This window comes from Somniosus microcephalus, chromosome 1 (genome assembly GCF_052327205.1).
Source record: "Somniosus microcephalus isolate GS21.2 chromosome 1, FLI_Smic_1.0, whole genome shotgun sequence".
NCBI classification, from domain to species: domain Eukaryota; kingdom Metazoa; phylum Chordata; class Chondrichthyes; order Squaliformes; family Somniosidae; genus Somniosus; species Somniosus microcephalus.
The window spans coordinates 133,183,009-133,205,287 of record NC_140987.1 but is presented as its reverse complement, the minus strand read 5'-3'; the positions used below and the strand labels follow the sequence as shown (position 1 = coordinate 133,205,287).

The 22,279-nt window shown below is 46.4% G+C and overlaps 1 protein-coding gene across 6 annotated transcripts in view; it reads left to right on the top strand.

Moving 5' to 3' along the window:
• Positions 1–22,279, top strand: part of cep78 (centrosomal protein 78) — a 137,656-nt gene that overhangs the window by 26,304 nt on the left and 89,073 nt on the right. For all 6 annotated transcript variants that reach the window (XR_015078137.1, XM_085985780.1, XM_085985763.1 and 3 more), the window contains exon 7: positions 12,847–12,960. Coding sequence is in view for 5 of the 6 variants with exons in the window: in XM_085985780.1 (XP_085841906.1) it covers positions 12,847–12,960 (114 nt within the window). In the remaining variant the exon portion in view is untranslated. The remainder of the gene's footprint in view (positions 1–12,846; positions 12,961–22,279) is intronic.

Sequence of the window (22,279 nt, the reverse complement as noted above, 5' to 3'; positions counted from 1 at the left end):
CCGGGAGAAGGAAATAGAAGGCCGACACTAGCATTGTTTTCTGACGGCGGGTCCCCATCCCAAGCACTAGCCTGAAACGCCAACGCACACGTCCCACATTAAATTCAATATTATGGCCAGTGGGCTGCAAAGTACCTAGTAGAAAGATAAGCACGTGAAACATTAATTTATCTGTTTTCTCCGCAGATCCTAACTGAGCTGCTGAGTGTTTCCAGTGTTTTCTGTTTTTGTTTCCGATTTCCAGCATCTGCACTTTTTTCTTTTTTGATCGTAGTTCTTCACTCTGGTTTTTAATACAGTTGAAATTGCTCTCTCTAGCACAACTCCAAATTCTTACTGATGGCTGATGTTCACGGTTTTGAGTGGTTCATTGTACAAAACATTCACTGTTGGTATTGTACATAATGAGCTTCAACAATGATTAGAGACTATGATTTTACAAAGTTATCAAACTGAAAATTGTAGAAGCAGGCCAAATTACTTTTCAGAGGACTGTATTCCATTTCAAAATGCATTGAAAATCCTGTCACCCGATTTGAACAAAATCCATCACACAAAATGTCTATTTTTATCTGCAGTATCTTTTATACATATCTATTATTTTTTATTTATTATCTATATAAATGAGTCTGTCTGTCTGTGTGTATGCGTGCAGTAAACTCAAAAGTTATAGAGCGTACCTACACATATGTTATATCAAAAGAAAGCTTATGATTAGGGGAGTGTCATAGGTGTGTTTATTTTTTGGTCAGACAAAAATTGTTCGGACAGTGTACAAAAAACGGACAAAATCTGCTCATTTCACAGAGGCTTGCAGCCACACCCAAGTGTTTAGAAGCTGTTGCTAAGCAACAGTGATTGTTGTCAGATAACTAGAGTGTACGGCAGTTTTGAGGGAACGGCAGCAGCTCGGTCCCGTGGGTGCCGGATAGCACAAAGTTTCCTGTAGATAGATTTGTACTTTTTTCTTAACAACATCAGCTCAAAAAACGTTGCAGACTTGGACGCAGCACTTCTGATGCACGCCGAGATAAGGCTCGGAGAGCTGCTGAAACTGATGAGCAGAGACAGGCTCGCCTTCAGGCTAACCAGGACAGAAATGCTGCTGCTCCATCAGCTGAGACTCCTCAACAATCTGAGGGACGTAAAGCTGCCAACACAGCCAGAATGGCAACTGCCAGAGCCTTAGAGACTCCTGACCAGACTCAGGCATGGCAAGCTGTTGACCAGGCGAGACATACCCAAGCCAGAGCCTCAGAGACTCCTGACCAGACTCAGGCACGTCGTCAGTCCGACACTATACGCATGGCCATTGCCAGAGTTGACATTTGGAATCATTGGCACAGAGCAGCCTTCTTCTATGAACCCACCATCAATTATGAAGCAGACCCCACAGTCATCATTGGCAGGATGACCATCATTTGCCCTCACTGTGGCGCTCTGAAGATGGGATATGCTGCAATGGAGGAAAGGTGAAACTTCCACCACTACCAGCTCCACCTGAACCCCTACACTCACTTCTGTTGGGCAGAACTCCAGCTTCAAGACAATTACTCACTCATATCAGGAAGTACAACAACTGTTTCGCAATGACCTCTTTTAGTGCAAACAGAGTGCATGAATCAGGATTTTGCCCAACTTTTAAAGTTCATGGACAGATGTACCATATAGCTGGCTCCCTACTTCCTCTACCAAACGAAAAAGACCTCAGTTTCTCCAAATCTACTTCTTGGGTGATGACGAGGAGCAAGCCAATCGCCGCAGGGAAGCTGCTGTTCACCCCGCACAACAACACCAAATCAAGCTTCAAACTTTGCTTGGGTTACAGGAGACGCTTCATCAGCAAAACCCATATATAAAGAGTTTCAAAACAGCCATCGAAAAAACAACAAATGAAGACCTCAAAGTTGTCATCAAAGCTGACAAGACTCCTGCAGGTGAACATGAGCGACACTTCAATGCTCCTACCACCAATGAAGTAGCCATTGTCATTGTGGGCCAAGAATTTGAACAACGGCACATTGTCTTGCATATGAGAGGTGGTCCACTCAAAAGAATTTCTGAGCTTCACAGGTCATATGATCCTATGCAATACCCGCTTTTGTTTTGCCATGAGGAAGATGGATACGATGCCTATAACAAGATCCCACATGTTGACCCCAAAACTGGTGTGCCACCTACAGCCCAAAGACAAAAGATGGTATCTGCCATGGAATTCTATGCATATAGGCTGATGGAACGACAAACTGGTTCAAACCACCTGCTTCAGTGTGGAGGACTTCTCCACCAATTCCTCACTGACATGTATGCAAAAATGGAAGGAGAGCGGCTTAATTGGTTCCGGAATAACCAAAATCAGTTGAGAGTCACAGACTATATACACTTGCGAGATGCTGTGGCCAATGATGGCAACACTGAGGACATTAGTCAAATGGTCATCCTACCATCCACCTTTGTTGGAGGTCCGAGGTACATGCATGAGCACACACAGGATGCCATGACCTATGTCAGAAACTATGGCAGACCTGACCTCTTTATCACCATGACTTGCAATCCCCAATGGCAGGAGTTCCCACCCAAAGCTGGCACTGAAAGGCATGACCTCATAGCACGGGTCTTCAACCTCAAAGTTAAAAAACTGGTAAAACTCCTGACTGTAGGCAAAATTTTTGGTGCACCCCATTGCTACATGTACAGCATTGAGTGGCAGAAGAGAGGACTTCCTCATGTTCATCTTTTACTCTGGCTTCAGGCAAAGATTCACCCCAATCAAGTTGATTCCTTCATCTCTGCAGAGCTACCCGATAAGGACAAGGATCCAATCCTCTTTGATGTTGTTGTAAAAAATATGATTCATGGTCCTTGTGGGTGACACAACCCTTCTTCTCCCTGCATGAAAAACAATGAATGTACAAAAGGGTACCCAAAGCCACTCTGCGAACAAACTCAGCATGGGGATGATGGCTATCCTTTGTACAGGAGAAGGGGCAAAGAGAGTGGAGGTTTCAGCACTGAAATAAGAATGCGAAATCGGCATTCTGGTGAGTCAGGTCAACCTGGTCAGTCAAATCAGACAAGACAGCAAGGACAGCCATTGGAAGTTGACAACCGTTGGATTGTTCCTTATTGTCCACTCCTATCCAGGCTCTTCAAATGTCACATCAATGTGGAGTACTGCCACTCAGTTAAGTCTATCAAATATGTGTGCAAGTACATCCATAAGGGCAGTGACCAAGCTGTCTTTGATCTTCAACGGGTTGGACAGCAAATTCAAAATGATGAGATCGCCACACATCTGATGGGCCGTTACATCTGCAGCAATGAGGCAGCCTGGCGAATTTTTGGTTTTGACATCAACAAGCGTTACCCCACTGTCACTAAATTGGATGTGCACTTGCAAAATGGACAAAGGGTTTTCTTCCGACCAGTAAATGCCAGGCAACGTGCCGAGGAACCTCCAAAGACAAAACTGACAGCATTCTTTGAGTTGTGCCAAACGATTGACTTTGCCAAGACACTTTTGTATCATCAGGTGCCCAAGTACTACACCTGGCAGCCAAACAAGACATGGCGGGCTCGGCGCCCTGGACCAGGTCAGAAGGAAGTTCCTGGTCATACAGGGGTGTACTCATCTGATGCACTTGGCAGAGTCTACACAGTCCATCCAAACAACACAGTGCTTTCACCTTCGTCTACTCCTCCATGAGGTTGCTGGCCCAACATCATTTAATGACCTCAAGAATTTCAATGGCCATCTCTGTGCCTCCTTTCAAGAAGCTTGCCGCAGGAGAGGACTCATTGAGGATGACATTCATTGGCATGCAACGATGACAGAAGCTGCTCTGTCTTACTCCCCCAATAGGCTACAAAATCTCTTTGCCATTATAATTGCCCTCGGCAGCCCTTCCAACCCGATGCAGTTGTGGGAAGATCACAAAGACAGCCTGACAGAAGACATCTTACACCAACTCAGGAGAGCCAACCCCGCAATGGAGTTGAACTTCACTGATGCAATGTACAATCAGGTATTGATCCTTTTGGAGGAGAAAACTTTGGCATTGGCTGGCAAGTCTCTGACTGAGTTGAACCTTCCATCTCCCTGTAGGAACACTTCTCCAGGTCTCAGCAGAGAGGTACTCGGGGAAACCACTTACAATGTTGAGGAACTGACCTCCTTTGTCACCGTCACTGAACCTAAATTGGTTCCAGATCAGAAACAGACATACAGGTTGGTTGTGGATATGGTGGAAAACAATGCTGGTGGCATTATCTTCCTCGATGCACCTGGTGGAACGGGAAAGACATTCCTGATAAATCTTTTACTGGCCATGGTTCGCTCTAAGGGATGCATTGCACTGGCTGTTGCCTCATCAGGAATCGCTGCAACTCTTCTCCAAGGAGGTCGCACTGCCCACTCAACCTTTGCTCTCCCTCTGGATCTGACAAGACAAGAACACCCAGTGTGTAACATTAGCAAAGGAACTGGTGCTGCTGAGTTGTTTCAAAAGTGTAGACTCATTGTGTGGGATGAGTGTACAATGGCCCACAAGAGGGCACTTGAAGCACTCAACAGAACTCTTCAAGATCTGAGAGGCAACAATAGGCTGATGGGTGGCATCACCCTGTTGCTGGCAGGTGATTTCCGCCAAATCCTGTCAGTTGTCCCCAGAGGAACACCAGCAGATGAACTCAATGCATGTCTCAAGGCATCGCATCTGTGGCCAGCTGTGCAAACAGTCCATTTGACCACAAACATGCGTGTTCATATGCATGGTGACGAAATGGCAGGATCCTTTACCCGACTGTTGCTAAATTTGGGAGATGGAAAGTTGCCAATTGTCAGCAGTGGTCAAATCGCAATTCCTCCAGGCTGTGGCAGTCAAGTCAGAACAGTTGATGAGTTTATCTCAAAGGTGTATCCAGACCTCCTCAATCACTTCAAAGATCCCAAGTGGCTGTGTGAACGGTCAATACTTGCACCCAAGAATGATACTGTCAACAACATCAACATGCTGCTTTTTCAAAAACTTCCTGGCCAAGCGCGAATTTATAAAAGTGTTGATACTGTTTGTGACAGTGCTGATGGGGTACATGTGGTAAATCACTGTTTGTATTCCACTGTGTACATGCCTGTACATGCCTCGGCTGACTCCTCCCACGAGTCCAGGTATAAAGGTGACTGCTCCACAGTCCCTCTGTATTCTGGACCGGTCGACCACTCGAGGCACACCTTCATTCTCTTGTTAATAAAAGCCTGTTAGTTACTCGCTTAACCTCAGTCTTTTGAGTTATTGATAGCGCATCAATTTTATTAACGAGATTTTATAATGGAGAAGATCCTCATACGAGCATGCCTAGACTTAGACCATCGGGAGGCGGACGCATCCACCAAGTTTACTCACTGGCTTAGGTGCTTTGAAAAATTCCTGATCGCCTCCGCTGCAACGGTCAAATCGGACGAGGACAAACTGGATGTCCTGACCTCCAAAGTGAACCGCCGAGTGTACTCGGTCATCCAGGACGCGACCTCGTACGCGGATGCTATCAAGCTCCTCAAGGACCAGTACACGCGCCCAGTGAACGAAGTGTACGCCAGGCACCTCCTGGGGAGTCGGAAACAACAACCTGGGGAATCGACCGAGGAATACCTTCAAGCACTGTCTGTGCTTGGCCAGGCCTGTGGTTGTAAGGATGTAAAGGCCGCCGTGTACACAGAGGAACTTATCCGGGATGCTTTTGTAGCGGGCCACAGGTCCAATTACACCCGACAGCGACTGTTGGAGCAGAGTGACCTCGACCTCAACAAGGCCTCTGAACTCGCACTATCATTGGACACAGCCTACCGGGGCATGGATGCCTACTCCTCTGCACCGTGGACGCCGCGGGGAACGACAGCCTGGGACATGGTAGGACCGTCTCATAGCGCCGTGCCACCCCAGCCACATCCCAGCAACGGGCCAACTACTGCAGCAGTGTCCCAAGGCCAGAAATGCTACTTCTGTGGCCAGGCCAAACACCCCAGAGCGCGCTGCCCGGCGAAAAATGCGATCTGCTCGGGCTGCGGGAAGAAGGGACACTACTCCAGCGTCTGCAGAGCCAAAGCCACCCCGAACCCCAGCAGCGCCGCGTGTGGGCCGTGCGGGCCGCCATCTTGGGCCTCCCCAGCCATGTGCGAACCACCGGAACAGCAGCCATTTTGGACGCCTCCAGCCACATGGGGATCATGGACGCCGCCATCTTGGACGACAGCCGGGACGCAGCAGGCCCCCAACACCGCCTCATCTGATACCCGCAGCGACACACCGACCCCTACGCTGGCCTCCGTTACGCTGGACCAAGCGAGACCGCACCAACTGGCCCGGTCCACAATAGACATTAAGGTAAATGGCCACGAAACAATCTGCCTTTTGACTCTGGGAGCACGGAGAGCTTCATCCACCCCGACACGGTGCGGCGCTGCTCTCTCCCAGTCCTGCCTGCGCACCAGCGGATTTCTATGGCCTCCGAGTCCCAGTCGGCAGACATTGGCGGCTACTGCGTGGTGACACTCATAGTAGACGGGACTGTGTACGATAATTTTAAACTTCTGGTCCTGCCCCACCTCTGCGCTGCCGTTCTACTGGGGTTAGATTTTCAGTGCCACCTTAAAAGTGTTACGATGGCGTACGGTGGACCCCTCCCCCCACTCACAGTCCGCAGCCAGCAGCTTCCAAACTGCCCGCCGCGCACCAGGTGCAACCTCTCCACACTCGGAGTCACCCCCCCCCCCAACTGTTTGCTAACCTCACCCCCGACTGTAAGCCCATCGCCACAAAGAGCAGGCGATACAGTGCCGGGGACAGGGTTTTCATTAAAACCGAAGTGGAGCGGCTCCTGAAGGAGGGGATTATTGAGGGCAGCACCAGCCCCTGGCGAGCCCAGGTTGTGGTCGTTAAGACCGGCGAGAAGCAGCGCCTGGTCATCCACTACAGCCAGACAATAAATCGCTACACTCTGCTGGACGCTTACCCACTCCCCCGCATAGCTGATATGGTCAACCAGATCGCGCAGTACCGCGTCTTCTCGACCATTGACCTGAAATTAGCGTACCACCAGCTCCCTATCCGCCCTGAGGACCGCCAGTATACTGCCTTTGAGGCAAACGGCCGCCTCTATATCACTTCCTTAGGGTTCCCTTTGGCGTCACCAATGGGGTCTCCGTCTTCCAAAGGGAGATGGACCGGATGGTCGATCAAAATGCGTTGCAGGCCACTTTCCCATATCTGGACAATGTGACCATGACTTGCAGGACCATGACGCAAACCTCGAAAAATTCCTCAGCACCGCCAAACTCCTGAACCTGACGTATAACAAGGAGAAGTGCATATTCCGCACAACCCGCCTCACCATCCTTGGCTGTGTTGTGGAACACGGAGTCATCGGTCCCGACCCCGACCGGATGCGTCCCCTTATGGAACCCCCACTGCCTCAAGGCCCTGAAGAGGTGCCTAGGGTTTTTCTCCTATTGCGCCCAGTGGGTCCCCTACTATGCGGACAAGGCCCGTCCGCTGATCAAGTCCACCTCTTTTCCCGTGACGGCAGAGGCCCGCTTAGCCTTCCACCGTATCAAGGAAGACATTGCCAAAGCCACCATGCACGCAGTGGACGAATCCATCCCCTTCCAGGTAGAAAGCGACGCGTCCGATTTTGCCCTGGCCGCTACCCTTAATCAGGCGGGGAGACCCGTGGCCTTCTTTTCATGAACCCTCCAGGGCCCGGAGACCAGACACTCCGCTGTTGAGAAGGAGGCCCAGGCTATTGTGGAAGCTGTGCGTCATTGGAGGCACTACCTGGCCGGAAAACGATTTACCCTGCTCACTGACCAGCGTTCAGTTGCTTTTATGTTTAACAACAAGCAGAGGGGCAAAATCAAAAACGACAAGATCTTGAGGTGGAGAATCGAACTTTCCACCTACAATTACGAGATCTTGTACCGGCCCGGGAAGCTCAATGAACCCCCGGATGCTCTATCGCGTGGCACCTGCGCCAGCGCGCAGATCGATAGACTGCGGGCCCTCCACAATGACCTCTGCCACCCGGGGGTCACCAGGTTCTTCCACTTCATCAAGGCCCGCAACCTGCCTTACTCCATTGAGGAGGTCAGGACCATGACCAGGAACTGCCAAGTCTGCGCTGAGTGCAAACCGCACTTTTATAGACCAGACAGGGCTCACCTGATAAAAGCCACTCGCCCCTTCGAGCGCCTGAGTGTTGATTTTAAAGGGCCTCTCCCCTCCTCCGATCACAATGTGTACTTCCTCAACATTATTGATGAGTACTCCCGTTTCCCGTTCGCCATCCCCTGCCCGGACATGACCAGTGCCACGGTCATTAAATGTCTGAACGACCTCTTCACCCTGTTCGGTTTCCCCAGCTATATCCATAGCGACCGGGGCTCATCGTTTATGAGCGACGAACTCCGCCAGTACCTGCTCGCTAGGGGTATTGCCACAAGCAGGACCACCAGTTACAACCGCCGGGGGAACGGACAGGTGGAAAGAGAGAATGCGACAGTTTGGAAGGCCGCCCTGCTAGCCTTAAGGTCTAGGGGCCTTCCGACCTCCCGCTGGCAGGATGTGCTCCCCGATGCGCTCCACTCTATTCGGTCACTGCTCTGCACTGCCACTAACGCCACCCCTCATGAGAAAATGTTTGTCTTCCCAAGGAAGTCCACATCGGGGACATCGCTACCGCCATGGCTGACGTCCCCAGGGCCGGTCCTACTGAGAAGACACGTGAGGACCCATAAAACGGACCCCCTGGTCGAGAGGGTCGACCTCCTCCACGCCAACCCCCAGTATGCTTACATTGCGTACCGGGACGGGCGGGAGGACACAGTCTCCATACGAGACCTCGCACCCTCGGGGGCCGCAGTAACCCACTACCACCCCCCCACACGATCCAATATCCAGCCCCAGCAGACGGCAGACCTGGGCCCCGCGACCCGCTCGACACCCACGAGGACTACACACCAGTGCCCCAGCCTACGCGGGACTCGACGCCGGAAGCTGCACTACCCCTGCCGTCGCCACGTCGATCACAGCGGCAGACAAGACCTCCGGAGAGACTACAATACACTAACTTTTAATACACTTCACCCCGCCGGACTCATTTTTAAACAAGGGGTGAATGTGGTAAACCACTGTTTGTATTCCACTGTGTACATGCCTGTACATGCCTCGGCTGACTCCTCCCACGAGTCCAGGTATAAAGGTGACTGCTCCACAATCCCTCTGTATTCTGGACTGGTCGACCACTGGAGGCACACCTTCATTCTCTTGTTAATAAAAGCCTGTTAGTTACTCGCTTAATCTCAGTCTTTTGAGTTATTGATAGCGCATCAGTACACTACCCCACTGAGTTCCTCAACTCATTGCAGCCTTCAGGAACACCTCCTCACAAACTCGTACTGAAGGAGGGCACCCCCATCATGCTCTTAAGAAACATTGATCCACCAAAGTTGTGCAATGGAACCAGAGTGGCAGTCAAAAAGCTCATGCCAAATCTCACTGAGGCTACCATCATATCAGGCTGCGCCAGAGGTGAGGATGTTCTCATTCCTCGAATTCCAATGATACCAAATGACTTGCCATTTCAATTTAAAAGGCGACAGTTTCCTGTAACTTCTGCCCTCACCCCTGCACCTCCCTCCCGGAACCACGATAGGGTTCCCCTTGTCCTCACCTTTCACCCCACCAGCCTCCACATTCAACGGATCATCCTCCGGCATTTCCGCTACCTCCAAAGTGACCCCACCACCAAACGTATCTTCCCCTCCCCTTCCCTTTCAGCATTCTGCAGGGACCGCTCCCTCCGAGACACCCTAGTCCACTCCTCTATCACCCCAAACAGCCCTTCCCCTTCGCCTGGCACCTTCCCGTGCAAGCGGAGGAGATGTAACACCTGCCCCTATACCTCCCCCCTTCCCACTGTCCAGGGCCCCAAACACCCCTTCCAGGTGAAACAGCGATTCACTTGTACTTCTCGCAATCTAGTATACTGTATTCGCTGCTCACGATGCGGTCTCCTCTATATTGGGGAGACCAAACGCAGATTGGGTGACCGCTTTGCGGAACACCTCCGTTCAGTCCGTAAGGGTGACCCCGAGCTTCCGGTCGCCTGTCATTTTAATTCACCGCTCCATTCCCACTCGGACCTCACCGTCCTTGGCCTCTCGTATTGTTCCACGGAAGCTCAACGTAAACTCGAGGAACAGCACCTCATCTTCCAATTAGGCACTCTGCAGCCTTCCGGACTCAATATCGAGTTCAACAGTTTCAGATCATAAGCTCGGCCCCCATTTCATTTTCTCTTGTAATTTTTCCACTCCTTTCCCCCCCCCCCCCTCCCCCCCCCCCCTTCCTTTTGTTTCTCTCTCACACCTGGCAGCTATCTTTTGCCCTGCCAGTACACTTTACACCTAATCTCAGCCTATTACCATCTCGTCTAGCTTCTAATCTCTTTTACTTCTTTTGTTTCTTTTATTCTTTTGTCCGATCGCAGCCCTGCCTTCGATCTAGTTTCTTTTCTTTCCAGTTTTGAAGAAGGGTTCGACCCGAAACGTCAACTCAAATTTCTCTCCACGGATGTTGCCTGACCTGCTGAGTTTTTCCAGCATTTTCTGTTGTTGTTTCCTGTAACAATTTCTTTTGCAATGTCAATCAACAAGGCACAGGGGCAGACTTCGAAGGTTGCTGGCATCAACTTACTCACGCCCTGTTTTTCACATGGCCAGTTGTATGTGGCATGTTCAAGAGTTGGTGCATCAAGGAATCTGTTTCTTTTAACACCCTCAGGAAAAACAGAAAATGTTGTATATCAACGGGCTCTCCAATAATGCCATCATTAGGGAAGGAAAACAGGTAACTGTAAAACCCGAACAAAATATAGCACCCCTGCCTTCCAACACACAAACTGAAACTTAAAGAAAATGCTGTTATGTTAATGCGCAACATTAATCCACCTCAATTATGCAATGATACACGCTTGCAAAATCAAATTTTTTTTTAATACATTATACCGAATTTGGTATTTTTATTTAGATTAAAATTCCGTCAAAGCCACTATATTTTACGCACTGCCAAGTAACGATAGGAAGGGCGTAGAGAAAGAAAATATACTCCGCCATCAATACCTGTCCATCAGCGTTGTATTATGCAAATAGTTGGTGCATTTGGCGAAGGATTTTTTTCTCAATCTCGGAAACTCTTTTTATAAAAAAAAAAAAAAAAAAAACGAAGCCATGCAATTTCCTCCTGGGTTGGCTATGGAAAATTGCATTTTAAAATCATAATCATTGTTTGAGTCTTTTTTTAAGCGGAATGTGGTCCTCTCATTAAAAATTTCAACAATTTTATTGCTTTTTACAATAATGCACAATCATTATATGATCATGACACATTAATGTCAATGATAACATTGCAAAATTTTCATTCTGCTTGCTACCTCCAAAGTGACATAGAAGGAAAACTAAAAACTTGAATTTTTGGCTACTGTCGATCCCCATTAACAAAAAACGAAGTTAAACAACCACCTCCTGGGTGCTTAGGAAGAGTTCTTCAATCCCAACAGTTTTATAAAGATGGCAGAGGGTTCTTCAGTTCCCTCGGCAACGCTGGGTACTCCAGCTAGTAGGTGATATAATAGGGGATTCCAATTTTAAGCTTGTGATTTAAAATTATGTGACTGGTTCCTTTTATGTAGAACTAATCTGATGCTGTCTTTGAGCAGAATAGAACAAGTAAGAGCTGAAAAAAATTATGAGCAGCAGTATTTGAAGTATCAATTTTTAGGTATCTGGATTTAGTAAAAAGCTATTAACATGTTTAAATTTGTAAATGTAAGGTCCTTGCCAATGTTTCCTTTAAGCTGCGTGGCCGCAGTGCCTCGCAGCTCTCTGGCTCTCCCACGCAGCCGGCTTGCTGGCTTTTCGATGGTATTTTAAATGGGCAGCACAGCCCCTTAAAGGGGCCACGCACCCAAAATAAATGAACGGGAGCATTGGTTCTTGCACAGTCCTGCTATACCTCTATGGTGTCCATTGCAGACCTACTTGCTGGGCTCCTATCCGCCCCTCCCCCCTCTCCACCCAACCCCCACTCTCCCCCAACCCCCCTCCCCCCATTCATTTCTAGAGGGATAGAATTGAAAAGCAGAGAAGTTACGTTAAATTTGTATAGAACCTTGGTTAGACCACACTTGGAGTACTGTGAAGAGTTCTGGTCTCTATATTATAAAAAGGATAGAGGCACTGGAGAAGGTGCAAAATAGATTTACTAGAATGATACCAGAACTGAGAGGTTATACCTATCTCTAGAAAGGAAAAGGCTGAGGGATGACCTGATAGAGGTCTTTAAGTTTATGAAGGGGCTTGATGGGGTAGACGTAGAGAAGATGTTTCCACTTGCAGGGGAGACTAGTCTCGGGGCCATAAATATAAGAGTGTCACTAATAAATTCAATAGGAAGAATTCAGGAGAAACTTCTTTACCCAGAGAGTGGTTAGAAAATGGAACTTGCTGCCACAAGGAGTAGTTGAGGTGAGTAGCATAGATGCATTTCAGGGGAAGCTAGATAAGCACATGAGGGAGAAAGGAATAGAAGGATATGTTGATGGGGTTAGATGTAGAAGGTGGGAGGAGGCTCATGTGAAGCATAAACACTGGCATCGACCTGTTGGGCTGAATGGCCTGTTTCTGTGCTGTAAATACTAATATAAATGTTACCTGTAGTTGGAAAAAGCTAACACTATACATGTTGTTTGATATGAAATACATTAATTGAAATGAGGGTCTGTTTTTTATTACAGCACTTGATTTGCAGCAGTGTGGAATTTCTGATGAAGGAGCCAAAGCTTTGCTTGATATCTTGCAGTCCAGTAGTACGTTAATTGTTTTGGATGTTAGAAAAAACCCATTAATCGGTGAGTTTGATATCAGAAATGACATTGCTTATATTCTGTGTTTGTGGATAATTTTTTTTTTAAACTGAGTGTTTTAAAAATTAAGTTTTTCATGTGCCTGAATGTCTGCTCACACTTGCTGCATTTGGCTGTAGTGAAAATAAGGCAAGTCTGTTGAGGAAAAATGCTGATCAGGAAGTCCATGCTATACTATTTCACTAACATTCTTTGGCATAATTAGTAATTGTAATGCAGTGCAGGATCTGCAATATGTTTTACTTTTCTTTTAAACCTCCCTCAAGAAAAAAAGAAGCTAGACTGTGGCCCTTGTTACATTTTGAGCTTCCTCCCAACATTCTTTATTTATACTGACAGCAACAAGGCAGTTTCCACTGGCTGGCCTATAACTCCTGTGAACCATTGTGTTTGAAGTGAACAAGTTTGCATGCAGCAGGATTAACAGTTGCCATTTTACCAAATATTTTACACTCAGAGATGTGCTGGATGCCCACCCAGATCAATTTGATAGGTGGAAAAACATCATGCTGCTTTACCAGGGGTGGGCAATTATTTGGGCTGGAGGGCCACTTAACAAGTTTTGGTGAGCTGTTGAGGGCCGTACATATAAAATGAATTGTGTTAACATCAGCTGCCATTAAAATTTGTTTTGACATTGTATAAATAACCCTGCATGTCATTTCCACACTTAATAACACTTATTAACATGCTAACTAAGATGATACAGGTTTACCCAAAACTTAACGAATCTTAGCGAGGCCCAAATTGCACACAAATACTGCATCCAGAGAGATGCTTTTACATAGAAGATAGGAGCAGGAGTAGGCCATTCGGCCCTTCAAGCCTGCTCCGCCATTCAGTGAGATCATGGCTGATCATCCAAATTCAGTACCCTTTCTTGCTTTCTCCCCATACCCCTTGATCCCTTTAGCCTTAAGAACTATATCTAACTCCTTCTTGAATATATTTAATGATTTGGCCTCAATTGCCTTGTGTGGTAGAGAATTCCACAGGTTCACCGCTCTCTGGGTGAAGAAATTCCTCCTCATCTCAGTCCTAAATGGCTTACCCCTTATCCTTAGACTGTGACCCCTGGTTCTGGACTCCCCCGCCATCGGGAACATCCTTCCTGCATCTGGTCTGTCTAGTCCTGTTAGAATTTTATAAGTTTCAATGAATCCTCTCTCTATGAAGGCCAACATACCATTTGCCTTCTTAACCACCTGCATGCTTACCTTCAGCGACTGGTGCACAAGGACACCCAGGTCTCATTGCACCTCCCCTTTTCCCAATCTATTGCCGTTCAGATAATTGCCTTCCTGTTTTTGCCACCAAAGTGGATAACGTCGCATTTATCCACATTGGGCAGATGCATGGCAGATGCAGTATAATCACCCAACCTGTCCAAATCATACTGGAGTTTCTCTGCATCCTCCTCACAGCGCACTCGCCCACCCAGCTTTGTGTCGTCTGCAAACTTGGAGATATTACATCTAGTTCCCTTGTCTAAATCATTAATATATATTGTGAATAGCTGGGGTCCTAGCACTGATCCCTGCGGTACCCCACTAGTCACTGCCTGCCACTCGGAAAAAGACCCGTTTATTCCAACTCTTTGCTTCCTGTTTGCCAACCAGTTCTCTATCCAAGTCAGTACCTTACCCCCAATCCAATGTGCTTTAACTTTGCATGCTAATCTCTTATGTGGGACCTTGTCAAAAGCTTTCTGAAAGTCCAAATACACCACACCTACTGGTTCTCCCTTATCTATCCTACCAGTTACATCCTCAAAAAATTCCAGTAGATCTTTCAAGCACGATTTACCTTTTTGTAAATCCATGTTGACTTTGTCCGATCCTGTCACTGTTTTCCAAGTGCTCTGCTATTACATCTTTTATAATAGACCCTAGCATTTTCCCCACTACCAATGTCAGGCTAACCAGTCTATAATTCCCCGTTTTCTCTCTACCACCTTTTTAAACTAGTGGGGTTACATTAGCTACCCTCCAATCCATGGGAACTGTTCCAGAGTCTATAGAATTTTGGAAGATGACCAGCAATGCATCTACTATTTCTAGGGCCACTTCCTTAAGTACCCTAGGATGTAGATTATCAGGCCCTGGGGGATTTATCAGCCTTCAATCCCATCAATTTCCCTAACACCATTTCCCTACAAATACTGATTTCATTCAGTTCCTCCCTCTCATTAGACCCTATGTTCCCGACCTTTCTGGGAGGTTATTTGTGTCCTCCTTTGTGAAGACAGAACCAAAATATGTATTTAATTGGTCTGCCATTTCTTTGTTTTCCCCTGATTCTGACTGCAAGGGACCTACGCTTGACTTCACTAATCTTTTTCTCTTCACATTCTTTTATTATTCACATGTGCCTTGAGACGCTTTACTATGTTCAAGGCACTATATAAATACAAGTTGTTGTTGTAGCTTCACTGGATGTAATGATAACCCAACTGCTGCTTGTACCAACTACTACATGTAACCCAGTCTGACACATCTCCAGTATCCATATGATCCACTTTTTAGCTTCTTGTTTTTTGTTGTCTGTTTGCAGTAATTCAAGGTCACACCCGGCCTGTATGAGCTGCCTGAATCAGACTATTTTGCAGAGATGAGGTCCTTGACTTAGCTCCTGAATAATAATAGGACACACTTTTATGAGCGGCTCAAATTTCCCATGAAAGGTCATAAAACACTTTGCCATTATCCACTTTCTTCACTGCTTCTTACCACATCTCTCAGACACTGCAACTTGCCTAAATCTCGGATCCCATGCTCCTGATCCCGATTTGCACATGCACGGAATATATATGCAGTTTCGTGTATATTTTTCACGTTTGCGCAAATCGGCGTGTTTTAAAAAAATCGAGCTTTAGGCATTTCATTCAGAACCTGCTTAAATGAATTGGCGGGCCGTATTTTGCCCACCACTGAGATAACCATGTAGTACAGGCTAAAGCTACAAATCAAATTTTATGCAGAAGCAGGATGAATCAGCAGATAAACAGTAACACAGGGTTTAACTTGTACTAATATTTTAAACTGTTTTCCAAAACCAAAATAAGTCAACATCCCTTTTTCAGCGTCCTTTAACTGATAAATGTAATGTGTGCACTGCAGCTTCACGGACATCTGCCTCACCACCGTGACATGGAAATACGCTTGGGCGTAAAACATTTTTAAATGTGTTCATGTGATGTGGACAATGTCGGCAGAGCTGCATTTATTTATTATCCCCTCTTCATTACTCTGAGAAGGTGGTGGACCTTCTCCTTGAACCTCAGCAGTCCTTGTGGTGATGGTGCTCCCATGATGGTGTTGGGTAGGGAATTAATAGGATTTTGACCCCATGATGATGAAGAAATGATGGTATATGTCCAAGTCAGAATGATGTGTTACTTCGAGGTGATGGTGTTGCCATGGTAATGCTGCTCTAGTTATTTTCACTGGTAGAGGTTGTAAAGCTGGGAGATGCCGTTGAAGTAACTTTGGTGAGTTGCTGCAGTACACCCTGTAGATAATATATACTGCTGCCACAGTGTATGGGGAGGATGTTTTTTCTGCCTCCCCTTGATTCATTGCCTCACCACCTCACCCTCTGTTGACTCCCTTGTCAACCCCTCCCTGTCTTCTTACTCAGGGATGGCAGTGAGGGGCTAGAGGCCTCAGGCCTCTTAGTTTCCTTCCTCAACTCACCTCCCCCAATTGGCTCTGATGCCTCACCCAGATAATGTCTTGCTCACCACCCGCCCCTCTGCCCCACCCACCAAGTATCCTCTCATACCTATCCCACCCCACCCCTATCTCTGCAGCCTACTATTCCTGGTTATAACCTCATGACTCTCCTCCTATTACCTGTTGTGCTGCTTTATTTCTCACATCAGCCCCATAGTAGCCTAAGGAAAGCTGCGAAGCAGGCAATTGTTTCTAAATTGCTTGTAGTACTGTAAATACAATATAGCATTATAAGTGCTTTTTGTTTAATAAAACAGGGCAACTGGGCAAGCAGAGGGCATGTGGTTAGTGAAACTAAGTGGGTTGCAGAGGTGTGAAGTCACAATGAGCCTGAGATTGTAGAAGGGAGCTGGACAGGAGGGCTGCAGCCTGATGGCAGGCAAACATCCCCAGAATAAATCTTTAATGAAAGTGAAGTAGAATACAAATGGAATCAAATTTTTTGTAACTTAATCTTCAATTAAATATGGTGGTGAGTTGTATGGAATTGTGAAATTAAATGCGATAAATCTGGTAATGCATGGGCTAGCACTAGAAAAATAACCACGATAGATGCCTCATTTTGTTGTAAAAATCAACTGATTCACTAACGACCTTTGGGGAAGGGAGCCTGACATCCACACTCAGTCTAGCCTACACATGACTCCCCTCTCGCACTAATTGTTTATCTTAATGCCCTTTGAAGTGGCATAGCAAATCGTTCAGTTATAAATAGTTGCTACAAGTTCAAAAACTATAAAGTTAAACAGACCTATCCATACTCCTCCATGCTGAACATTATTTAGAGGATAAAAAAAAAAGCAAAAAAAAAAACTGCAGATGTTGGAAATTTGAAAGAGAAATAGAAAATGCTGGAAATACTCCGCATTCAGCATCTGTGGAGCGAACGGATTATATTTCAGAGTTCTAACTCGGGGTTTATATTCAAATGTTAACTTATCTGTTCTCTCCACAGCTGCATCATTTGGAGGATGCTCTGAGGGAAGCAGAGGTACACAATGTATTATGGGTGGGGGCGACTAATGTCCACTGCCAAGAGTGGCTTGGTAATACCACCACTGACAGAGGATATAGTTGCTAGACTGGGTGTGTATCAAGTGATGAACTCAACATGAGGAAATAAATGACTTGACCTCATCTTCACCAACTTACTTGTCGATAGCATTGGTAGGAGTGACGACCGCACAGGCCTCATAAAGACAATGTGGCTGCAGAGATAGTGGATGCAGTGGTTGTGCTCTTCCAAAATTCCCATGATTCTAAGCTATCATCCATCATATAATGTGGCGGTACTGCTATGCTACGTGGGATAGATTAAGGATAGATCTAGCAAGCCAATACTTGAGGCGTCATGAACCATCAAACCGAGAGACAAACTCTAGTGAATGGGGATTGTTGAAGGAGCAGCACCAGGCATATCTTAAAATGAGATGCCAACCTAGGAAAGCCACTACACGGAGCTACCTGCATACTAAACGCCAAAAGCAGTGGGCTATGGACAGAGCTAAAGGTCCTGCAACCATAAGATCAGAGCAAAGCGCTCTCACTACCACATCCAGCTGAGCATGGTGGTAAAAATTGGGCAACTAACAGGTGGACAAAACTCCATGAATGTCCCAGTCCACAACCATGATGGAGCCCAGCATGAGTACAAGTGATAATGGTGAAGTGTTTGCAAGTGTTTTCAGCTAGAAGTGGACCATTCTTTTCGTTCTTTTTCCAAGGTTTCCACCATCATAAATGGCAGCATCCAGCCAATTTCACTCCAAGTGACATTAAGAAGCAGCTGAGAGCACTGTCCACAGCAAAAGCTATGGGCCCTAACAATAGAAGGTCTGAAAACCAGAGCTAGCTGCTCCCCTGTCCAAGTTATTCCTGTACAACTGTGATACTGGCATCTACCTGACAATGGAAAATTGCACAGGTATGTCCTATCCACAAAAAAATGGAGAGATCTACCCTGGTCATTTACTGCCTTATCAGTCGTCTCCCAATCATCAGAAAAGTGCTGGACCAAGTCAGCAGCTGTGCTATCAAGTGACAGTTATTCACCAATAACCTGCTCGCTGAATCTCAGTTCAAGTTTGGCCGGAACCATTCCGTTCGAGAGCTAGTCAAAGCCTTGATGCAGATGTGGACTTGAATGAATGCCAGAAGAGGGATGAGAGTTGCTCCAATCAACATCGAGGCAGTATTTGACGGAGTATGGCTCCAAGAAGCCCCGGCAAAACTGAAGTCAATGTGAAGCCCTCCAGTGATTGGAGTCATACCAGATGCAAAGGAAGATGGTTGTCAGAGGCCAAACATCACTGCAGGAGTTCCTCAGGGTAGTGTCCTCAGTCCAACCATTTTCATCTACTTCATCAATGATCTTTCCTCTGTCATCAGGTCAGCAGTGGGGCTCTTTGCTGATGATTCTACAGTATTCAATTCTGATACTGAAGTAGCCTATGCCAGCCTGTAGCAGGACTTGGACAACATCCAGCCTTGGGCTGACAAGTGGCAGGTAACAATTGCATCACATAAGTGCCAGGTCATGACTATCTCTCTCTGTCTTTTAATGGCACCACCATTGTAGATTCTCCCACCATCAACATCTTGGGGAGTGGGGGAGGGGGCACCATTGACCAGAAGCTTAACTCAGCCAGCCTTATTAACACTGTGGCTACAATAGCAGGGCAGGGCTGGGTACTCTGCAACAAGTAGCTCACTTCCTTACTCAAAGCCACTCTATCCACAAGGTTCAAGTCAAGGGTGTGATGGAATATTCACCAATCACCTGCATGGGTGCAGTCGCAACAACACTTAAGTTCAGTACTATCCAGGGTACTTGATTGATGCCTGTGCCACTGGACTCTCTTCATTCCAACGAACTTGCCCCCCCCCCTACCCCCCGCCATCACCAGCACACTAATCTGTGATTAAGCACTATCTACAGGAACTCACTATTACTTTGAGAATATCTCTCTTCCCCTGCCACTGAGAAGGACAAGAGCATCACTGTCATGAGAACACCATCACCTCAAGTCCCAAGTCATACACCATCCTGACATGGGTAAATTTTGCTGTTCCTCCATCATCGCTGGGTTATTATCCTGAAATTTCCTATGTAACACTATTTTGACAGCACCATCGCCACAAGGACTAAGCATAGTTTCATAGTGTTCTCCTGTTTCAGACTGTTACTTTCAGTCCATTTAGCCCACCGATCCACAGTATTCCTTTCATACATTTTTAATATTCCAATGTATTGACGAACTTGTCTCGTTCCTTCTTGAAACTTATTAAGGTTTCTTCTTGAAACCTATTAAGGTTTCTTCTAACAACACCTGTGCTAGTAATCTGTTCCCAATGCTTGCTACCATTTTATTAAAGATCCTCCTGCATTTCCTATTTTCTTTGTTGTCCTTAATTTGTAAATATGACCCCTTGTGCTTAAAGGTACGGTAGCATAGTGGTTATGTTACTGAACTAGTAATCCAGAAGCCTGCTCTAATAATCCAGGGATGTGAGTTCAAATTCCACCACGGCAGCTGTGGAATTTAAATTCAGTTAATTAAATAAATCTGGAATAAAAAACTATCATCAGTAATGATGCATTACATGAAACTACCGGATTGTCGTAAAAACCCATTCACGAATGTCCTTTAGGGAAGGAAGCCTGCTGTCTTTACCTGGTTTGGCCTATATGTGACTCCAGATCCACAGCAATGTGGTTGACTCTTAACTGCCCTCTGCGGTTCAAGAAGGCTGCTCACTACCACCTTGCCACATCCCATGAACAAATAAAAAGACATTCTGTACATGAGTACAAGCTTACTTGGATCTAATTTGTCCAAACCTTTCTTCAACACTTTTATATCTGTCTTTTCTGCCCTTGCAGCGCATTCCTATGCAGAGCTAGACAGGTAGCTAACAACTTGATATCTTCCCATAAAAATCACAAGGCTTGACTTTTCTTGTAAAATTTACTGAAAGATTCTTATTGTGAAACTGAAATACAATACAGAAATGGAAGCACACATTAGTATACAAGCACATAACTGATATGCATACACAAATTTAGGTACGCCTGAGCAACACAGTACATTTGGCATGTAACTTACCAAAACACGTGGAAACACAGCTTACTGTGAATATACATTTAGCAAACTGAAAGGCATTCTCTTTAAATTAGCCCTGTACATAGTGCATCAAAATACAGCTACAAGTTAACCAGCTAGACAGAGAGCGAGCACTTCACGACTAGCTGTGTAAGTTTACTTACAGAGAAAAGTTACAAACTAAACATTTTCTGCAAAATATAGTGTACACTAATCATCTATAACATTCTCAAGTACATACAGACAAATAGTGTCCAAGGCTGGAGCGTGACAAGAAAATAACTTCCCAGACCATGTGTCGAGCTGCAGGTCTGTGATATACAGTTTACTTTACTGCGCTTTACTGCACTTGCTAGGTACCAAATATCCACTAGGTGGCGGCACACAATGGAAATCGACCCAAATTACTCAAACCCCTGAATTAACTGGAAAACTAACATAAATTCCTAAAGGAAGGCAGCACACTGTCTTTTTTCAAAAGAGAAAAGACAGTCCGTCTTTCCTTGTACGTCATTCCCTTAACTTCTGGGATAAACTGTGCAGCCCTATGGTAATGGGAATTGGATATATACTTGAAAAGGAAAAATTTGTAGCGCTATGGGGAAAGAGTAGGGGAGTGGGTCTAATTGGATAGCTCTTTCAAAGAGCCGACACGGGCACGCTGGGCTGAACGGCCGCCTTCTGTGCTGTCTGACTATGGCCGCGAAATTTGGCTCTGTAGCGCCTGGTTTTTCGGCGCTATGGGTGTCGTTTTGGGTCCAAAATGGCATCCGTGCGTGAACACTTCTGGTGGGGGCTGCGCTGGACATAATTTTGTTGAGGTTGTTGGCATATGCCTTATGCAGAGTAGACAGATTGTGATGTCAGTCAGCGTGTAATGCTGATTTGTCGTCAGGCTGCCATTTTTAACCTCAACGCTCCAGCTAACACCCTCTGTTGAACACACACACCATGCATTCAGTAGCAGGAAGGACCCCCATCAGCGCTATTTAAAGCAATCATCAACTGCTTTCAGGTTAGTTGCTGATTGATTTCTACTGGCTCTGGGTGACTTTGTAGAAGTGTTTGGTTTGTTATCTTATTTAAAATTGCTGAAGTCTCCAGGGAGTGGTGTGGCAAGTTGCTTCAAGGCTCCTGCTCAGACCAGTTGCTCCCAGACATGGGTGCAGTAACTTGTATCCCCCTTGGCCTGCAACATGACAGGGAGAATGAGCAGAGGTGACACAGAGGTGGCGGTGGACAAGCTGCTCGAGGAGGAGGAGGAGGAGGAAGGTAGGAGCTAACCAACACAGCCCCTTTCTGGCCAGGCTGTCCATGATCAACTCATCCGACTGTGGTACAAGTGAACGCAACCCCAATTCTCCATTTACCAACAGATCCGCACCTTCCCTTCCCTCTGTTACTGACCATCACAATGTCCTCTTAGCTAGAATAAAAACCACCACAAAACAAACATTCCAAACCAAA